Consider the following 18,230-nt stretch of genomic DNA (forward strand, 5'->3'; position numbering starts at 1 on the left):
AAAGTTACCATGACCCGATGCACTATCAGAGAGTTTACCTCGATTTTTTATACAAAACTCAGACGTTTTTTGTAATATTATATTATATAAGTCGAAAAACCCGAGCGAAAGATTGACGCATAGAAAGCAGATTAACAAAAAGATATCCAGGAAACCAAGTGTGTATTAAACCCTTTTTACTGAATTTATATATATATATATGTATATGAATACATACATATATACATATATATATATTATAAAGCGAATAATCGGTTTTTTTAAAATTCGTCGATAAAGTTCTTAACCCAACACGCAATTTTTTGACATATACTACTAAGCGATATATATATATACATAGGCGATATAATCATAATAAAACCAAACAAATTCGAAAGAAATCAATGCAATATTCACTATATATATATATATATATAAACATATATATATATATATAAACAAATCAATGCAAGCGCAAAACTTAGTACTAACATATAATAACCTCAAATCGAACTATTTATGAAATATTTGAATTTTAAGATACCGAAAAAACAACAGCGTTAAAAACAAATAGCATAGAGCATAGCAACAAAAAGAAACGCAAAGTAAAAGAGAAAGCGGAGTCAAGTCAATAAAATAAAAAAAAAATAAAATTACAAAGCAAATCGATGTAGGAACGTCTAAAATTAAAAAAGAAGAGAAAAAAGTGCGATACCATACCATAGTCATGTCATATAACCCAGAAATATTAAGCAGATATAAATTATTCTTATAAATAAAAATAAAAAAAAAAACACAAAAAGAAATCTGGACAAACTTGTTTCTCTCTAATTGTTTAAGACTGTAAATTGAGAAATTTTAAAGCTTTAAAAAGTTAATGCTGTATGATCGGAGGATTAAATTTCATTATAATTTGTATCTTTTGATATATTTTATGTAAAGTTAGAGCAAAACTGTAAGGATAGATAATACTTTATTTAATTTATTGTTTTTTTTTTTTTGTAATTTATTCGTTTTTTATTTTATTTTTGTTAATTCATTTTTTTTTATTTTTTTTTTACACATTTTTTTTAGTTCACTTGAATTAAATTCAATTCCTTTTTTGATTTTTATTTATTTTTTATATATTTTTTTTCTTTGGTTAAGGAAAAGAAATTAATAATTGATATAATAGTATTCAAAATAAATTCTTACTCTTTATTTTGTTAACAAAATAAACATTTTTACAAGATGAATTTAATAAGAAATTAAACAAATTCGTCTTTCATTTTTTAAGTTTAAAAAAGAACAGAAATTATTTAGCATAACTTTTTATTGAATCCTTTTTTGTGTGTGGAAAAGAAAGATTTTTTTAAAAAAACTATTCAACATATTTTATTCATATTAAAATATTTTATTTAATTTTAAAATGTTTTTATATCTCCCCTTTTGCAAATGCAAAAAAAAAAAATAAATAACCCATTTAAACACATTTTTTTAGCTTTATTGAAATATGTATTTATTTTTTTGTTTTTTTTTTTTGTATTATTTGACTTATATAGTTTGCGTTTTTGTATTTTTGCTTTTTTGTTTTGTTTTGTTTTTCATTTCGTATTCAAGCACATATGTATTTGTTTTTTTTTTGTAATTTTTTTTGTTGCATTTTTTTTTTGTGTATGTTTTACGATTTTTTTATGTTTTATATTTTATAAATAAGGATTAGTTGCTGTTCTGTTTGTTGTCTGTGCTGTTCATTTCATTGCATTGCATAAATCTCTAAACGCAAAGTATCTATCGCGGCATATCAGACGATAGACATACACATATATATTTGTATATATATTCGTTTAATAGCGTTATACATATTATAAAGTTACTATTTGTTTTCATGTTTTGCTTGTTCATTTTGTTGTTGTGTGTTGCTTAGTGTTTGTTGTTGTTTGTTGTAGTTGTATATATGTATAACATGGCTATAGTAGGACGTACTGATCCCAAATTTTGTTGTTAGCTTGTTAATTTTTTTATTTTGTTTTTTTTTTTTTGTTTTAGTAATTGAAATTCATAATTTGTTTCACAATATTTGCTCTTTGTTTCCGACACGATCTCTTTGTATTTTTTTAGTTTTATATTTTGTTTTTTACTATATATATAATATACTTTAATATTTAAAAATACATTTTTAAAAATTAATTTTTGTTATCTTTCATTAAATGGTTTCAACAGATTTGGCGCAGCAAATTACATTTGCTCTTCTACATTACTCACACGAGACTTTTTGTTTTCTTCTTTTTTTGTTAATAATTTTTGTGTGTTAGTTACAAAGTTCGTTTTCTAAATATTGTTTTTGTTTCTTTGTTTTTTATAAATAAATACGTTTTGTATATGTTAGATGTATGCATGTATATATGTGTAATAAGTTAATGCAACCCTTTGAATGCAGAACAAAAATTCGTGAAACAACATACACAGAGTTAAGATACTCGAAACTCGATTTACAGTTCCATTTGGTGTTTGAAATGTTACAAACGAAATATTAAGACTTTTTGTTTGTTTATAAATACTTCAATCTTACAATTTTTTGATTTCTTTCATCTTTTTTCTGTATACACAATCATTATTCAATATATATATACATTTATATATATATATATGCCAGTTTAACAGTAAGACTTCAATGAAGCTGTGAAAGAACAGTTTGCGAGAATAATTAGAATAGTTTTAAGAGAATATAGAGCATATATAATTAGAGAGAAAAAAAAAACTATCTACGCTTCTATGGCATATAGTGTTTTGTTACTTGTTTGTCTAATGCACATATGCAAGGATTTCGTTGCCATTATACAATAATTGTTTTCTTGTTTGTTTGCTGTTGTTTCTTATTTTCTTTTATCTCTTAATATGATTTGTTAAAGATTTCATTTTGTTTACATATGCTAAAATTAAATTAAAGCAAAACTAGTTGAAAAATAGTATACGCATACACACAATTTGGTTTCATCTCTCAGACACTTGAATTTCAGTTTTAAGCAGCGCACAACTTCAGTATAACAGAAAATACAGACTGCATTTTTATTACAATTAGGATTTTAGGGCCCTGGTTTAATGGTTAATGCGTAAGTTTACGTAAAATTTCGTTTAGTTAGATTTTTTTTTATATTTTCTTATTTGCTTTTTTGTTTTAATATTTATATATATATATCAGACACGTAGAAATTGTTTTTGGAGTTGCCGTTTAGTATTCTTCATAATTATACATATATGTATTGTGTTGTGTATGCCATATGCTTTGTTATCAATTATTATTATCGTTTCAAATAGTGTTTTGCATCTAAGTTAATGTACTTAATAAATTGTATGGTTGTTCATAATATGTTTCACAATGTAGTTGTCTGTTGTAGTTTGCATAATTGTTTTTTATTTATTTATTTATTAATTGCAGTCCATCCTGTGCACATCTGTTGCAGTTAGGGAACGGTTAATCCTTGTGTTGTTTAGCGTACAAGAATATATAAATATATATATATATATAGATATAAGTATATATAGTTGTATATGGGTGTGTATGTATGCATTGTCTTTAAATTTGCATCAATTATCTGATTTTTGGAATTACTCCACCAAAGCGCCTGCAAACAAAGTATAACAATTAATATATTTATTGGAAGACGCATAAATTGATTCCACTCACCTGGAATGCGTGGATGACGCGCAAGTATAGAAAAGCCCTTGCCCTGCGGTCCCTTAGGTGCGCGTATTAGTATCAAACGTGGCACACCATCATCGCCATTGAGCTTAAGGCGCGAGATCAGACGATCTGGACGATCGTTTATTTTCAAAACATTGCAAGCCGAAGATTTTCCATTGCGCTGTAAAAAATGTAAATAAAATATATGTTAAATAATTTTCAAAGTTAAAGATTATTCCACTTGCATGCTTACCTGATTGGTAACCACTGAGAACTCAACTGTGTCGCCTGGATGTAAAGCCACTGTACTGCCCTGCACCTCAGACATGTGAAAGAATAGTTTCTTGCCATCTTCAACCTCGAAATTGAGAAAACCAAATTGTCCTTTGATCGAGTCAACTGTGGCACGTTTCTTTTGTCGCACTGCGTTCACCTCTGCCGCCCTACCACTCTCATCGATGCGAAAGCTAACCAAATCACCCTTCTGCAACAGATCACGTTTGTTCACCAAGCTGGTTATGCCAAATTCATGCTGCGATATGATAGTGGTGCGTTGCTCATCGAGTATCTCGATCAAGCCTGCATATTCCTGCTGATCCGGATTGATGCAACGCAATGGACGCGCCACCACACCATTGTGTACGGTCTCCAGTACCGCTGGCTGTGGTATCGAGTTCTTGGGCAATGTACGCACATTCTCGGCGGGCAGGCAATTGCCCGATACAGAGGTGTTGCCATTGGGCGCCAGTGTATACTCCACCTCCTGACCCAGTTCCAGCCAATTTGGATTGCCTTGATAGTTGCTAAAGTGAAAGAAAACCTCCTCGTCATGCGACAACGTCTCGATAAATCCAAAATTCTCCTTAATCACTGCTATGAAGCCACGATACAACTGCCCGGTTGCTGCCTCCGCATTGGCATGATTATTATTTTCTAGCTTAAAGTCCTCAATTTGTGGTGTGCTAATTTGTTGAGTGGTTGCATTGCTGCCCACGCTGCTGTTGCTACTGCTGCCGCCACCAGGGCTACCATGCATTATATAACCATTCTGCATGGGACCAGTATTCGAGCCAATGCCATTTGATAGCTGCAATTGATCGTTCTGATTTAAATTGGCAGCGGGTTGCTGTTGTGCTGCTGCAGTTTGCTGATTCAAAAGTTGTTGCTGCTGTTGTTGTTGCTGTTGCAGCGATACCTGCTGCACATTGACTGCTATAAATTCCTTGTTACGTTTGACCTGCGAAAAGTTAGAGTAACACGAAATAAGATTATATTTATGACAGATAAACATAATTAAATCTAATGGCATGCTTAGATGATAATATAAATCTTATGCCATCGTCGTTAAATGCTTTGCTCGAGAGTCTTAGTTATTAGAAAATTAACTGAACAATAATAATAATCAGATTTTCTTAACTTATATTAGCATAAAATATATATAGATATAATGGTATCCTTGAAATGTAACTAACCATGTAAATATCGAAGCGCACACGCTCGCCAACTCTTGGTGGTTTTTCGCAGTCTTTGAGAAAATACATAATAGTCTTTTTAACATCGCTGTGTTCATAGGTGATGACACCACCCTCGAAGCGATCCTGAGATTTAATGGGACTTTTCGGCGCCTCGCGTGTCACGGTGCCTGCAAAGAATACCTCAAGTTAATCAACTATTTATAAAATATATGTTTAAGGTAAACGCACCCTCAATATTGCTGGCCATTAGGGTTTCGAATTGCACAGAATTGGGCGGCAAATGTTTAATGCGTATGGCCTGCAGACGGGAATTATTGTAGGCCAGACCGGGCTCTTGAATGACAGTAAATTCCACCTCATCATTGACATCAATTTCACGGCTCTAAAATTGAATTGTTTTATAAAAATATATCTTTTAATTTATTTAGCTAAACTCACCGTGTCGAGCACCTCTGTAAAGTGGAAAAATAAACGCACTTGACGATCCACGCAGCGCAAGAAACCAAAACCCTCTTTCAATGAGGCAATGGTGCCTTGTTCCCGCTTCTCGCCGGACACTTTGAACGTCTCGTCTAGCAGCGCAATGGAGGTGGCACGCTGTAACTGATCTCGCCTATCAGTGGCCAATAGAAATTGCACCCAATCGCCATGGCGCAAAGTGAAATCGCCCTTCTGATCCTTATCGCCAAATGGCACCTCCACTTCCGAGTAATCAGGTGCACGATAACGTATGCGTCCTGGCAACGGATCATTATTCTGACGTACCGCATTATTGCGATCCAGCGATTTGAGCACCTGACCCTTGTAGATGGTGCTATCGACATCCTCGAAGATGACAGAGCCGGGCGGCAACCGAGTTATATTGCAGGCAAACTCACGGCCCTGCGGTGGCACAGTGGCAGACTGCTTTGGTTAGTGAAATATGAATTGCTGTATCTAATTAATTATCTGCTCTACTTACACTCCGCGTTTGTATGGTAAACTCGACATCATCGCCGGGACGCAGCTCCACATTGCCCTCAGCCTCGGAGAAGTGAAAGAAGATCTCTTTGACCACATCGGCGCGTTCAATAAAACCAAAAGATTCCTTCATTGAGCAGACAACGCCGCGATACTTGACAGGCTGTGCCGGATTCTCCAGGCGTATGTGACAGGCGCCCAAGTTGCCTCTACAAATAGACATTAACCATATGTAATAAAATGAATATAGATTATATATTCCTGCTTACCTTTGGTTCGTAGCGATCTGAAAGCTGACTTTATCGCCAGCACGCAAATTGACATTGCCCTCAACATCGTCTTTGGTATAGGGTAAAAAGAAGCATTCGCCGCGATTCTCATAGCTAATCCGTCCCGTTGTCTCACTAGAGCTAAGCACATTGTTCGCGCTATCTGTGCGCAGCTCAGTAGTTACCGTGCCAGTGACCCGCTCTTCGGAGAGCACAACCTCTGGCGCTATCTTCGACACTTGGCTAGCAATCGGTTTGCCGGTGCGTCGATCATAGGTCATCTCAAATTCCACAGGATCGCCAATCTTTAAGTGATCAATATTGCCACTGAACTGCGAGAAATGAAAGAAAAGACGCGCTTGCCGCTCGCAGCACTGTATAAAGCCATAAGAGTGCTGCAAATTAAAAAAAAAAAATTATATAATTAGAGAAGTGATCCTTAGGTTGTCTTTAATACAGATATTACTGCTCGATTGATAGACCCACCAGTAGCTTCTCAATGATGCCAGTTTCGCGTGTTGTCTGATTCGGATCGTTTGCACCAGATGCTGTGGCCGAAGAGTTGCTCGACTGTGAGCCAAATATGGACGACGAGCTGCCAGGGCCGTTATTCAACACGCTGTTCGACTGAAAGACGCCAATTTGTGGTGGATTCTGAATGATATCGTTGACATCGTTAGCATCGAACATTCCAATGGTGGGATGTTGTTGTTGTTGCTGCTGCTGTTGTTGTTGTTGATGTTGCTGCTGCTGCTGATGATGTTGCTGTTGCTGCTGTTGTTGCATATGCTGTTGATGATGATGCATGCTCTGTTGCTGCGGTGCCATGGCCAATTGTACGGCCGTTGCTGGCGGTCCATGTGACGGCTGCAAACCCAACGTGGTGGAGTCCAACGTAAAGGTGCCAATGGTCGGAAAAGTTGTAGGTATGTTCAAGTTCAAGTTGCGTATGGCAGTAATGTCAAAGCACTGCATATTATCGTAAATTTCTGCAAGTGTGTGCGAGAGAGAGAGAGAGGAGGAAAGTGAGTAGGCAGCTAAATATATCTAACCTAGTTAGTATAAATAGACTCTAGTGTTCTATGAATATCAGCTCAGAATTAGTTTTCTTCCTTTCAAAATTATAATTCGTTCTGCACTCAACAGTTACTTAACAGTTTTTTAACATAACTCGCCACAAAGCCCTAAACTAAAAGCGTATTAATGTGCTTAGCCTGTTAGCAACAGCTTTAAATTTACATTGAATTCAGATATGCTGATTTTTAGTATAAGCAACAAGAGTCTACATTTTTATAACGTACTCTCTTCTTAATGTTATTAACAGCGCTTTAGTTGCTAAGATACTGATAACATATTCCAATTAGAATAATGTCAGTGATTCTGCCTAACATTTGCGCCCAAGGTTGTTTAACAATAGTAATGTATGTTGTTTAACAGCCTCAAACCCTACTCCAATTAGAAATATGCTCCTAACATTTGCACTCAATTCTGCTTAACATTTCTAGCGTTTCTTACCTTCGCCCGTGCGATATCCTTTGGATTGCGTATTCATATTGTTAATTAATTTGAATTGGCTTTGTTTTGGATGATAGAGAAAATGCTGATAGCGACTAGCACAAGGAGACTGGTTGTTGTTGTTGTTGTTGTTATAGTGGCTTAAATGTTTATTGTTGTTGATGACGAGAATGTTGAATGATTTAAAAGAGAGAGAGCGTGTTTTTTGTTTTTGTTTTGGGAACAGTTAAAAAATTAAACTGCTTCCGGTTTGGAATTATTATATTTTATTATTTTTTTAATTTTTATTTTTCGATTTTTTGTGTAATTTTTTTTTATATCAAAGAGAAAAAACTAAGCAATAAATACGTATTTTTTTGTTTTTGTTTTTGTGTATATATATTTTGGCTAAACACTGGCACAAGAGGCACTGAAATTCCTTGTCTTCGAAGTTAATAAAGAAACAATCATTTGTTTGTTGTTGTTGTTGTGGGTGGTCAACTTGCTTCGATTTATATATAATTTATAATTATTATTTTGGGGGCAAGCCCCGTCGAAACGTATGTAAAAATGCCGTTTAAATTTAATGGTTTTTCTTTATTAATTATTAATTTCTGTTATTTATTTATGCTTTAAAAAATATATATATATTCGTATTTGTATTCTGATGAAAATGCATTAGCAGCTGTAAGCTGCCGTTGGTTGGTTGTTGTAGTTAAATGAATAAACATTAATTGTTGTTATTGTTTTTTTTTTTTTTTTAACTATTTATTGCGTTTCGTTTTTTTTTATTATTTTCTTTTTAGTTTTACTAGAAAAATACACTGGGGCGCTTTGTTGAATACTTTTTAACTTTTATTTTTGTTTTTTTTTTTCGATTATTTTAGTTTAGTTTGATATTAAATTATTTGATTTGCTTTTTATTTTGTTTGTTTGAGGGATTTTTTTTGTTGGAGGGGAAGTGATTAATATGTTTGCTTTTGTTTTGTTTTTATTTACTTTAATATACATTTATATACTATATATATATTTTGTAGGCAATCGTTGTGGTTTTTTAATTTTTTATTTAGGAAGTATTAGTGATTTATTTTTAATTTTTTTTGCTTGGTACACCCTAATGCGCTCACTCGCTCTATCCCTCTCTCTCGCTCTCGGTCTGTCTCTCTCCTGCTTGGCGCTTCAAAGTTTGGTTTGGGGCTGCTCTACAAGTGTTCCGTTATGTTTTTCGCTGTATTTAGTTGGTGTTGTTGCTATTACTTTTCGTTTACACGTTTTGTATATTGTTTATTGCTGTTTCGTTTACTATTCACTATGCACATTATTATGAATTGTTATTTATAGTTTATATATATATATATATATATATATATATATATATATATATAATATATATAGATACTCTTTGTTTTTTTTCTGCAGTTTTCATTTACTATTTTTGAACTTTAAGCCTACGGTTTTTTGTTTTGTTTTGTTATTTATATATATATATATTTATATATATATATATATATATATATATATTCATATTTTGAATGCGCGTTTTTTGTTGAAAGTCTTTTTTTAACCTAGGGTTGTTTTTTATTTTTTGCTTTTTGTGTTTGTTGTATTTTCACTTATTTTTGTTTTGTTTTTTTTTTTACTTATTTACTTAAAGTTTATATAATATAATATATAATATACTATAGTATATATGTATCGAAGTCCTTTAAGATATCACGAATTTGTTTCAATGTTTTTTATCTTTTAATTTGCATTTGCTCTTATGTATAAAGTGGTTGTTGTTGTTTTTCTTTCTGTTTAAGATTTTCGTACTTCTTCTACCTCGTTTTTCTATTGTTAAAAATTACAATGTTCTTCTATTTAGTATTCATTTTTTGTTGTTTCTTATTAATGCTTAGAGATTTTTTTGTTTTTTTTTTTCTTTTTGTATTTATTTATATTTATAAATTTACAGTAATTATCACAGAGTTGTTAAATCTTTCTTTGAATTTGTTTTTTTTTTGTTTTTTTGTTGTTTTGTTTAGTTGCTTTTAATCGTTATCGCATTTAGACTTTTAACATTTCTCACTAGGTACACTTATAAAAAAAATGAAAACTATTTAAAATTAAAAAATTGTTTGTTTTTAAAAATAAAAAACTGTTCTGGGGTTTTCGGGCACGCAGGCCGCGCAGTTTTTTTTTTTTAATTTCTGTTTTGCTTCTTATTTGTTTTATTGTTTTAGCTGGGCTTTGTTGAATTTCATTTATTTACAAATTTTTGTTTTTATTGGCTAAGTTGCGGTTGATTTTTTTGTTTTATTAATTTTGTGTTACTCAGTTGTTTTTGTTGCTGGGGTCTTTATATTGTGTGTTTTTTGCTTTGTTGTTGTAAAAATTACTTAAAATTAATAGAATTCTTGTAGATTTTTGGTTTTAAATGTTTTTCTTTATTGTTACCGTTTTTAGTTGCTCGATTTTTTTATATTTTTATTTTTATTTTTTTTTTTTTTTTGCTGTTTTTAGTTCATTTTTTGCTTTGCTTTATTTTTCTCTTTTTCTTGCGGCACAATTGTTGCTTTATAGTTTATTCTTTTCTGTTCTTGAACAAGGCGGAACTTTCTAACGGTGGCTCTCTCCTTCTCTCGATCGCACCGTTACTTAGTGTGAGCTCTCCCCTCTCTTGCGCTCTATCCACTACTCCCTCTCTCTCTCTCTTGCACTTTTTCACTCGGCCACCGCACGACTGGCGACAAAGTTTTCGTTTGTGTTTTTGTTTTTGCTTATAGACTATAATATTTTGTTGTTTCTTTTGTTTATTAAATAAGTTAAATTGATGTTGCGTTTAAATAAAATGTTTGTTTTTTAATATTGTTTAAATTAGTTGTTGTTTTTGTTTTTCTCTCTTTTACTCCCGGTTATTTTGTACTTTAAAACTTTAATTCAGTTATTTGTTGGTAGTTGTTGTTGTTGGTGTTGCTTTTGCTGTTTGTGTTGCTCTCGCTTCGCTTTGCTTTGTTCCTGTTGTTGTTTTTGATGTTGGTGTTGTAGTAGTAGAGGCGGCGTTTTTTGTTGTCTTAATTTTAAATAATTTTTTTGTAGCAAATTGAATTCACTTTTGACTTAACAAAAATTCGTAATTAAATTAAAGCTTTCAGGAAAATAAATGAGGAATTTTGGGATTGTTTAACGGTTGTTGGTGTTGGTGTTGATTTTTCTTTCAGTTATTCGAGTTTAACGTCAACGCCAACGCCTCAGCGTTGCGTTTGTAGCTGCTAGTGCTAGGCAGTTCTTGTTAATTATTATTATTATTTTTGTTTAGTGCGTGCGTGTGTTATTTTATTTTTTAGACCTCAACTCCGTTTTACTTTAGTTGATTTCTCTTTGTAGCTTGTTTTTTGTTTTTCCTTTTTTATGTTGTTGCTTTGAGTATTGACGAGTTAATTTCACAGCGTTTGAATTTTGTTTGGTTTTTGTTGTTGGTTTTGAAAGTCTTCGTTTTAAGCTTGGCTTGTTTTGTTGTTAATTTTTTTTGCACAGATGCGCAGTCGCTATGTCGTCTCTTTTTCTCTCTCTATCGCTCTCGCTCACACCCGCTAACAGACGCTCGCCGCAGTCGGCGACGTTTCCCCCTTTTATTTTTTCTTTTTTGTTTGCTTTTTACAGTCTTTTTGCTAATCTTGTAGACTTTTTATGTGAGCTTTTTCGGCATGCAGTTGTAGAGTTTTGAAGCGAATTTGCAAACGAAAACAAAGGAAATTTTCAAAACTAAAAGTTTATGGCAGATGCCCCTCCGGTTATTAAACGCCTCTTAGACTTTTTGAGCTTTGTTGTTTTAGTTGTTGTTGATTTGTTTGTTTGTTTTATTGGTATGTAACTTGGTATTTTTGTTGTAGTTGTTTTTATTAGATGATTTATTATTATTTGCTTTTTGATTCGTTTTCGATGGTTTTTTATTATTATTATTATTTTATTCAGATTATGATGAAAGTGATGTCAAAACGGAGTTTTAGTTACAAAAGCTGCAATGAGAAGAAAGTTCCCAAATTTAGTACTCATACATACGCATATAGATGTTTTTGTTTTAATAGAGCGGCCCCTGTTGAGTGACAGCCACCCAGTGAAATCTACACCAAAAAGTCTGCATTGTTGTTGCTATTGCTACTGCTGCATTTTTATTGATTTTTAGTGTTGCAAACCGGAGACTCGTACAATTCGCATACAAACACATACACTCCATTCGCGCACACACTGACACGCACACAGCAGCTGCATAGAGATTTTACTATTGTAATGCCCCCACCACTATCGCAAAGTACCGGAAAAAATTGCACGCACACCTACACAGGGACACCGATGCAAACGAAAAACGGATTGAAGGCATTTTGTAAACTATTTTTACACATTTTTGTTATGGGTTTTAGCAGCCAACTGTACAGACACACACATTTACAGGCACACACATATACATGCCAAGTCGGTAGCAAAAGTTTTTTTTTTTCAAGATTTTTCGGCCTGCAAATTGCGTACCCTTCGCACAGACAGTTGCGGAAAACTCATCAAATACACTTAAATGCAATGCCCAAGGCTACGTTTTATGTTCAATCACAAGCATATTGGTTGGAACACATTTTGTGCATATTTTCATAGCGAATTTGAGTTAATTTATTGGCTAATTTGAACAAAAGAAAATTTTCACAACTAGCAATACGTACCACACGACACAGCACAACACCGGACGCCATGTTGGTTAGTGTTGGTGAACGTTTTACAGAAATTGCAGAACAATTGTGACGTCAGCTTACAATATTTATTAAAAATATATGAGTTTTAAGCAAACAACTAACTTTTTAAATTAATTATTATCAGTGTATTATATTGATTATCTAATAAATTTAACAACTATTTAAATTTTGCCATTTGCTTGCGCTGTACAACACTGCCAGCCGCTAGTTCACCAGCCCTGGTCAACTATCGAATCCGAGCACTGCCTTCAATTATTAGCTGAAAATCGAAATTTCACAATAGCGCACCGTAAAATCTAAAAGTTTTTTTTTTTGTTTTTAAAGCCATAACTTAAAACAACATTGTGCTATATGAGGCGCCCGGTTTTAGCTCCATGCAATAACTCAATAGTGGCTTCAAAATTGACAAGTGTTACAGTAGCATAAAATAACGGTGTGTGCTTGTCGTTATTTAACCTAAAGAAAACCTACTTAGCCCCACCTCCCGCCTCCATAGACAAAACCAAAGAGCGAAATGGCTTTCCGGCTCCTTAGCTCGGCGACGGCAATAAAAAGCCTGATGAAACGCAGCTACACCCAGTCACCGCTAACGACAAAGGTAGATCAAAAGATGAATTCTTTAAAGATATCATAAATCTTTAATAATATAAATATATTCATGTAGTTACAGCATAGGGGCGCCTCATTTGAGTTGACTCCACTTGTGCGATACATTGTGGAGCAGCTTCAACTGTTGTGCAAAAAGCCACCCAAGGGCTTCGAAAAGTATTTCGAAGCCGGTGGTAAATCGGGAAAGCCAAAAACAACCGCCGAGGGGGATAAAAAGACAAGCAGCAAGCAACCGAGTAGCAGCAGCAACAGTAGCGGCAGCAGCAGTAAATCAAAACCGCCCACTATGAAATCCAGCACTTCCAGCGATCCAAAATCGGATTGGAATTTTGGCATGTTCAGTAACAGCTCACGTGGCCCGGCTGCGCGTGGACCGGGTACACCGAGCGGTCGTCCTCTTGGTGAAGGCGGCGGTGGCGAACGCGAACGTTGGATACTGTTTGGCGCCATTGGCGCGGTTGTATTGATTGCTTCGTTTGCGTTCTTTGAAATGGGCTACAAAGAGATCTCCTGGAAGGAGTTTGTCAACAGGTGCGAAAGCTGAAGTGGAATTTCATCAGAATATCTAAATGATTGCATCATCATTTCAATTTTATATTCGTTTTTATAACTTCAACTGATTATGTAATCTAATGAAAATCTATTGCTCTGTGTATCCAGCTACCTTTCCAAGGGCGCCGTCGAAAAACTGGAAGTGGTTAACAAAAAGTGGGTGCGCGTGCGTCTGCAGCCCAGCCAGAGCAGCAGTGGTGTGTTATGGTTTAACATTGGGAGCGTTGACTCGTTTGAGCGAAATTTAGAGACAGCACAGACAGAACAAGGTGTGGAGTCCATCAACTTTGTGCCTGTCATCTATCGCAACGAAGTGGAAGCATCCAGTTTAACTGGTCTACTACCAACGCTCCTAATCATCGGCTTCCTTGTCTATATGATGCGCAAGTCGGCTGATATGATGGGCGCTGGACGTGGACGCAAGGGCGGCGGTCTATTTGGCGGTGTTATGCAATCGACAGCGAAGCTAATCAATCCCACAGAGATTGGAGTCGGCTTCAAGTGAGCTCGTTAAATTACTTAATTGATATCTTACCAACGTGTTTTCTATCTTTTGCAGAGATGTGGCTGGCTGTGAGGAGGCAAAAATTGAAATTATGGAATTTGTTAATTTCTTAAAGAATCCGCAACAGTATATCGATCTGGGCGCTAAGATACCGAAGGGTGCCATGTTAACCGGTCCACCTGGTACGGGTAAAACTCTCCTAGCCAAGGCAACAGCTGGCGAGGCGAATGTACCATTTATCACCGTCTCTGGCTCGGAGTTTCTAGAGATGTTTGTCGGCGTGGGTCCGTCCCGAGTCCGAGATATGTTTGCCATGGCTCGTAAACATGCACCCTGCATTTTGTTCATTGACGAAATCGACGCTGTGGGCCGCAAACGCGGTGGCAAGACCTTTGGCGGACATTCGGAGCAGGAGAATACATTGAATCAGCTGCTGGTCGAAATGGATGGCTTTAACACGACAACCAATGTCGTAGTTCTGGCAGCCACTAATCGCGTGGATATTCTGGATAAGGCTTTAATGCGACCGGGTCGCTTCGATCGTCAGATCTATGTGCCGGCGCCCGATATCAAGGGGCGTGCCAGCATATTTAAAGTGCATCTTGGCTCACTCAAGACAGATCTGGACAAGAATGGTCTGTCCCGTAAAATGGCGGCGTTGACGCCCGGTTTTACTGGAGCGGATATAGCGAACGTTTGCAATGAGGCGGCGTTGATTGCGGCGCGCGATTCAAAGGACTCCATTGTGTTGAAGCATTTCGAGCAGGCCATCGAGCGTGTCATCGCGGGTATGGAGAAGAAGACGAACGTCTTGGCACCTGAGGAGAAACGGACGGTGGCTCACCATGAGGCGGGGCATGCGGTTGCTGGCTGGTTCCTCGAGCATGCTGATCCGTTGCTTAAGGTATCGATCATACCACGCGGCAAGGGTCTTGGCTATGCTCAGTATTTGCCAAAGGATCATTATTTACTGTCCAAGGAGCAGCTCTTTGATCGCATGTGCATGACCCTGGGAGGTCGCGTAGCTGAGGAATTGTTCTTTAATCGCATCACAACGGGTGCGCAGGATGATCTAAAGAAGATCACAGACATTGCCTACTCGCAGGTGGTGCGATTTGGCATGAACGAAAAGGTCGGCCAGGTTAGCTTTGATGTGGGTCAAGCAGGTGACCCGGTGTTTAGTAAACCTTACTCCGAGGATACGGCCATGATGATCGATGGCGAGGTGAGAGACATTATTAAATGTGCGCACACAACAACAACCGAACTGCTGGTCAAGCACAAGGAGGATGTTCGTCGTGTGGCCGAGCGTTTGCTGCAGAACGAAGTGCTCAGTCGTGACGATATGATCGAGCTGCTGGGACCGCGTCCATTTAAGGACAAGTCCACGTATGAAGAGTTTGTTGAGGGCACCGGCTCCTTTGAGGAGGATACCACGCTGCCCGAGGGTCTGAAGAGCTGGAATAAGGAAAAAGAGGAGCCCGCCAGTACAGACACAACGGACTCAACACCACCAACGAAGCCGGCGACTGCTTCCAGCTAGACGTAGCTAAATCTGCATCGTCGTCGCCGTCGTCGTCTCTATATTTTAGTGGCTGTTGTTATCATTGTTGTAGTCTAAGCAGATCATTTAAGAAATGTGGACTTCGACTTGAATAGCTGAAATTCACGACGTGCTTTAAAAATAATTCAAACGAAATCTTTTGCTTTCCTAATACCCTAAAAAACAAAAGAAATTCCTACAATTTCATTTTACAGCGTTTTTCCTAGAAGTTTCAAACAGTTTTTGATTGATTGGTATTTTGTATAATGAACAGAAATATTTCAAACAGATTCTGGGTGTAAGCTAATGGTCCCAAATTAACCGTATGCTAACAAAAAGAAAAACGAAAAAAAAACTTATATAATGCAATAAAATCTTCACAAATTTTCGAAAAATTAACAACAATACAAAATTAAAAAAAAAGCCAGTGAATCTATGGAGTACGAGGGATTATGAAGAGCAAAACATGTACAATTTCAATCTGTTTGGCTAAACAACAAATTGATTTATTTACAAATAATATATAATAAATATAATCCGAATCTTTTAGGTAAACATATTTATATTCACTCAAAATTTTAACTAAATCGAATTAGTTGCTTTGGAGGAGCTTTGCGAACTCAAAAAGGAATAACTTTTTAAAATCGGACTTCATTTATTCTACTTATGCCCATTTAAAGTTACAAAAAATATTTTCGGAATATATAGAAAAACGTTTTGTAATCTTAGAGCTGAACTATCGATTGACATTAAAAATTGAATTCAATCAAAGCTACGTAAAGCTTTCGCTTTAAAAATGTGCACAGTATGAGCTTTGAAAGCTTCAGCATAAAACATATAATGCAAGCGATTGTGTCGCTCTTAAATGTAAACTATGCGCTCTTAAGTGGCGGCCCGCTCTCTCACTCATACACATGCAGACGCACGAGCGCTCTCTGCACTGCTTATCACTTATCAGCTGTGTGCTGACTTTTCGGCATGATGCAGCCGGCTGGCTGGTGCAATGTGAACATTTCGCACACACATACATACGGCCGCACGCTGTCGCTGTCGACGTCGCGGCCAAAGCTTTGCTCAACTACTACGAACCACTACAAATGCAGCGTGTGCTACTGTGACCCGCCGCCGCTGCCGTCGCTGCTGCTGCTGCTGCCTCAGTGTCAGTGTGTTGTTTGGGGGCTTCAGCTACGTTGGGGCTGGCTGCCGTGGCCGTGTCTCAGTGTCGTCTTGTTGGTTGTCGCGTTCGTGTGCGCGCACAAAATCAGCAGCAGCAGCAAACGCAGCAGCAACAGCAAGCAGCGCAGCAATTGCAATCGAATAAAGAATATATAAAAATTTAGCTAGCTCGTTGCAGTTGTTGCAAGTGAAGTGCGTGCCAGTAACGGCATAAACAACAACAACAATAACAAAAAATAATTTGTTTATTTTTTGAGGCGGGCGCGCAGGGCATTGTGTCAATGCAAAATTGACGATTATATAAAAGTGCGCGGCATTCAATTCTAATTACAAACAAACGGCAAATAAAGTGCAATTTGACTATATATATACATGTGTGTGTGTGTGCTTGGCTGTGAATGTTTGTGTGAGAGATGGCAAAGTGTGTTTGGTTTTTCAGGCCAAGTGTTTGTTAGGCCGGAAATAAATAAAAGGCAGCGACAGCTCTGCCCACACCAAGAGCCAACAGCCAACAGCAAGCGGCAAACAGCTTTTTGTCGATCGCACGTGCAAAATGGCGGCCGGCCGGCAAAGTCACTAAACCTACAAGAATGCTAGCCAGGAGCTGAAACTGAAACTCTCCACACACACACACACTGACATCCATACATAAATATTTACGTGCCGATCGTGGCGCCAACTGGCGGCAGTTTTGTGCACTCGATCACATTTTATAATTTTCGTTTGATTTTCGCAGCGAATTTTTCTGCTGCCGCTGCTGCCAATTGTCACAATTGGCGGGTCACGTGTTTGCTGCCGCCGCCAGTTAACTTCTGCTCTCGTTGTAACGGTGCATGTACCGTAACAGCTAGCTCCCCACCCACTGCCTGTGTGTGTGTGTGTGTTTGTGTGTCGCTTGCATGCTGCGCGTTATTATAAAGCTCAATGTTGTTGCCGTTGTTGCTGCTTTGGGGAGTCAACACGCTGTCCCCATTGCATGCAATACTCTGTTTACATATGTATATGCATAAACCTACATACGGCTGTGTGTGTGCGTGTGGGTGTGGGAAAGATCAAGGCGTGTATTGCAAAAACAATGGCAACAACAACAAAAAGTGCATTGCTATGAAATCGCTTTCGTTTGCACACTTTTGCGAAATGTTTTTTTTTTGTGTTTCATAGAAGGCAGCTTGTTAAAGGATTTAACACAGAGTAAATTCTAAGGGCAGCTTATGCACAGCAAATGCCATAGCAGTTAATCAGCAGTGTTGTAAAGTGCTTATATTTTTTCTTTAAAGCTTAAG

At 36.4% G+C, this 18,230-nt stretch overlaps 3 protein-coding genes across 10 annotated transcripts in view; 2 read left to right on the top strand and 1 right to left on the bottom strand.

Moving 5' to 3' along the window:
* Window positions 1–2,618: 2,618 nt before the first annotated feature.
* LOC111602900 (cold shock domain-containing protein E1) lies at window positions 2,619–8,035 on the bottom strand. 2 transcript variants are annotated; one of them, XM_023320237.2, is made up of 10 exons: window positions 7,863–8,035; window positions 6,834–7,336; window positions 6,348–6,742; window positions 6,080–6,287; window positions 5,557–6,021; window positions 5,347–5,500; window positions 5,116–5,285; window positions 3,897–4,880; window positions 3,647–3,824; window positions 2,619–3,584 (listed from the first exon to the last, which is right to left on the bottom strand). In XM_023320237.2, the coding sequence occupies exons 1-10, from the start codon at window positions 7,897–7,899 to the stop codon at window positions 3,568–3,570; spliced, it is 3,111 nt and encodes a 1,036-aa protein (XP_023176005.2). In that variant the 5' UTR covers window positions 7,900–8,035; the 3' UTR covers window positions 2,619–3,567. The 2 variants fall into 2 exon arrangements, with proteins under 2 accessions (XP_023176005.2, XP_023176004.2); XM_023320236.2 differs by having other exon boundaries at window positions 5,557–6,024.
* Window positions 8,036–12,792: 4,757 nt separating this feature from the next.
* Window positions 12,793–16,251, top strand: LOC111602913 (AFG3-like protein 2). 2 transcript variants are annotated; one of them, XM_023320257.2, is made up of 5 exons: window positions 12,793–12,995; window positions 13,059–13,160; window positions 13,227–13,702; window positions 13,832–14,224; window positions 14,283–16,251. In XM_023320257.2, exons 2-5 carry the CDS (start codon window positions 13,077–13,079, stop codon window positions 15,769–15,771), a joined length of 2,442 nt encoding a protein of 813 aa, XP_023176025.2. In that variant the 5' UTR covers window positions 12,793–12,995; window positions 13,059–13,076; the 3' UTR covers window positions 15,772–16,251. The 2 variants fall into 2 exon arrangements, with proteins under 2 accessions (XP_023176025.2, XP_023176024.2); XM_023320256.2 differs by having other exon boundaries at window positions 12,793–13,160.
* A 748-nt stretch (window positions 16,252–16,999) lies between these two features.
* LOC111602934 (RNA-binding protein Musashi homolog Rbp6) overlaps window positions 17,000–18,230 on the top strand; it is a 201,522-nt gene continuing 200,291 nt past the window's right edge. For 5 of the 6 annotated variants that reach the window (XM_023320284.2, XM_023320287.2, XM_023320286.2 and 2 more), the window contains exon 1: window positions 17,000–17,296. The gene's annotated coding sequence lies outside the window, so the exon portion shown is untranslated. The remainder of the gene's footprint in view (window positions 17,297–18,230) is intronic. The other variant, XM_023320285.2, reaches the window with a different exon arrangement.

This window comes from Drosophila hydei, unplaced genomic scaffold (assembly GCF_003285905.1).
Source record: "Drosophila hydei strain 15085-1641.00,03,60 unplaced genomic scaffold, DhydRS2 tig00008128-arrow-arrow-pilon, whole genome shotgun sequence".
In the NCBI taxonomy this organism is placed as follows: Eukaryota; Metazoa; Arthropoda; class Insecta; order Diptera; family Drosophilidae; genus Drosophila; species Drosophila hydei.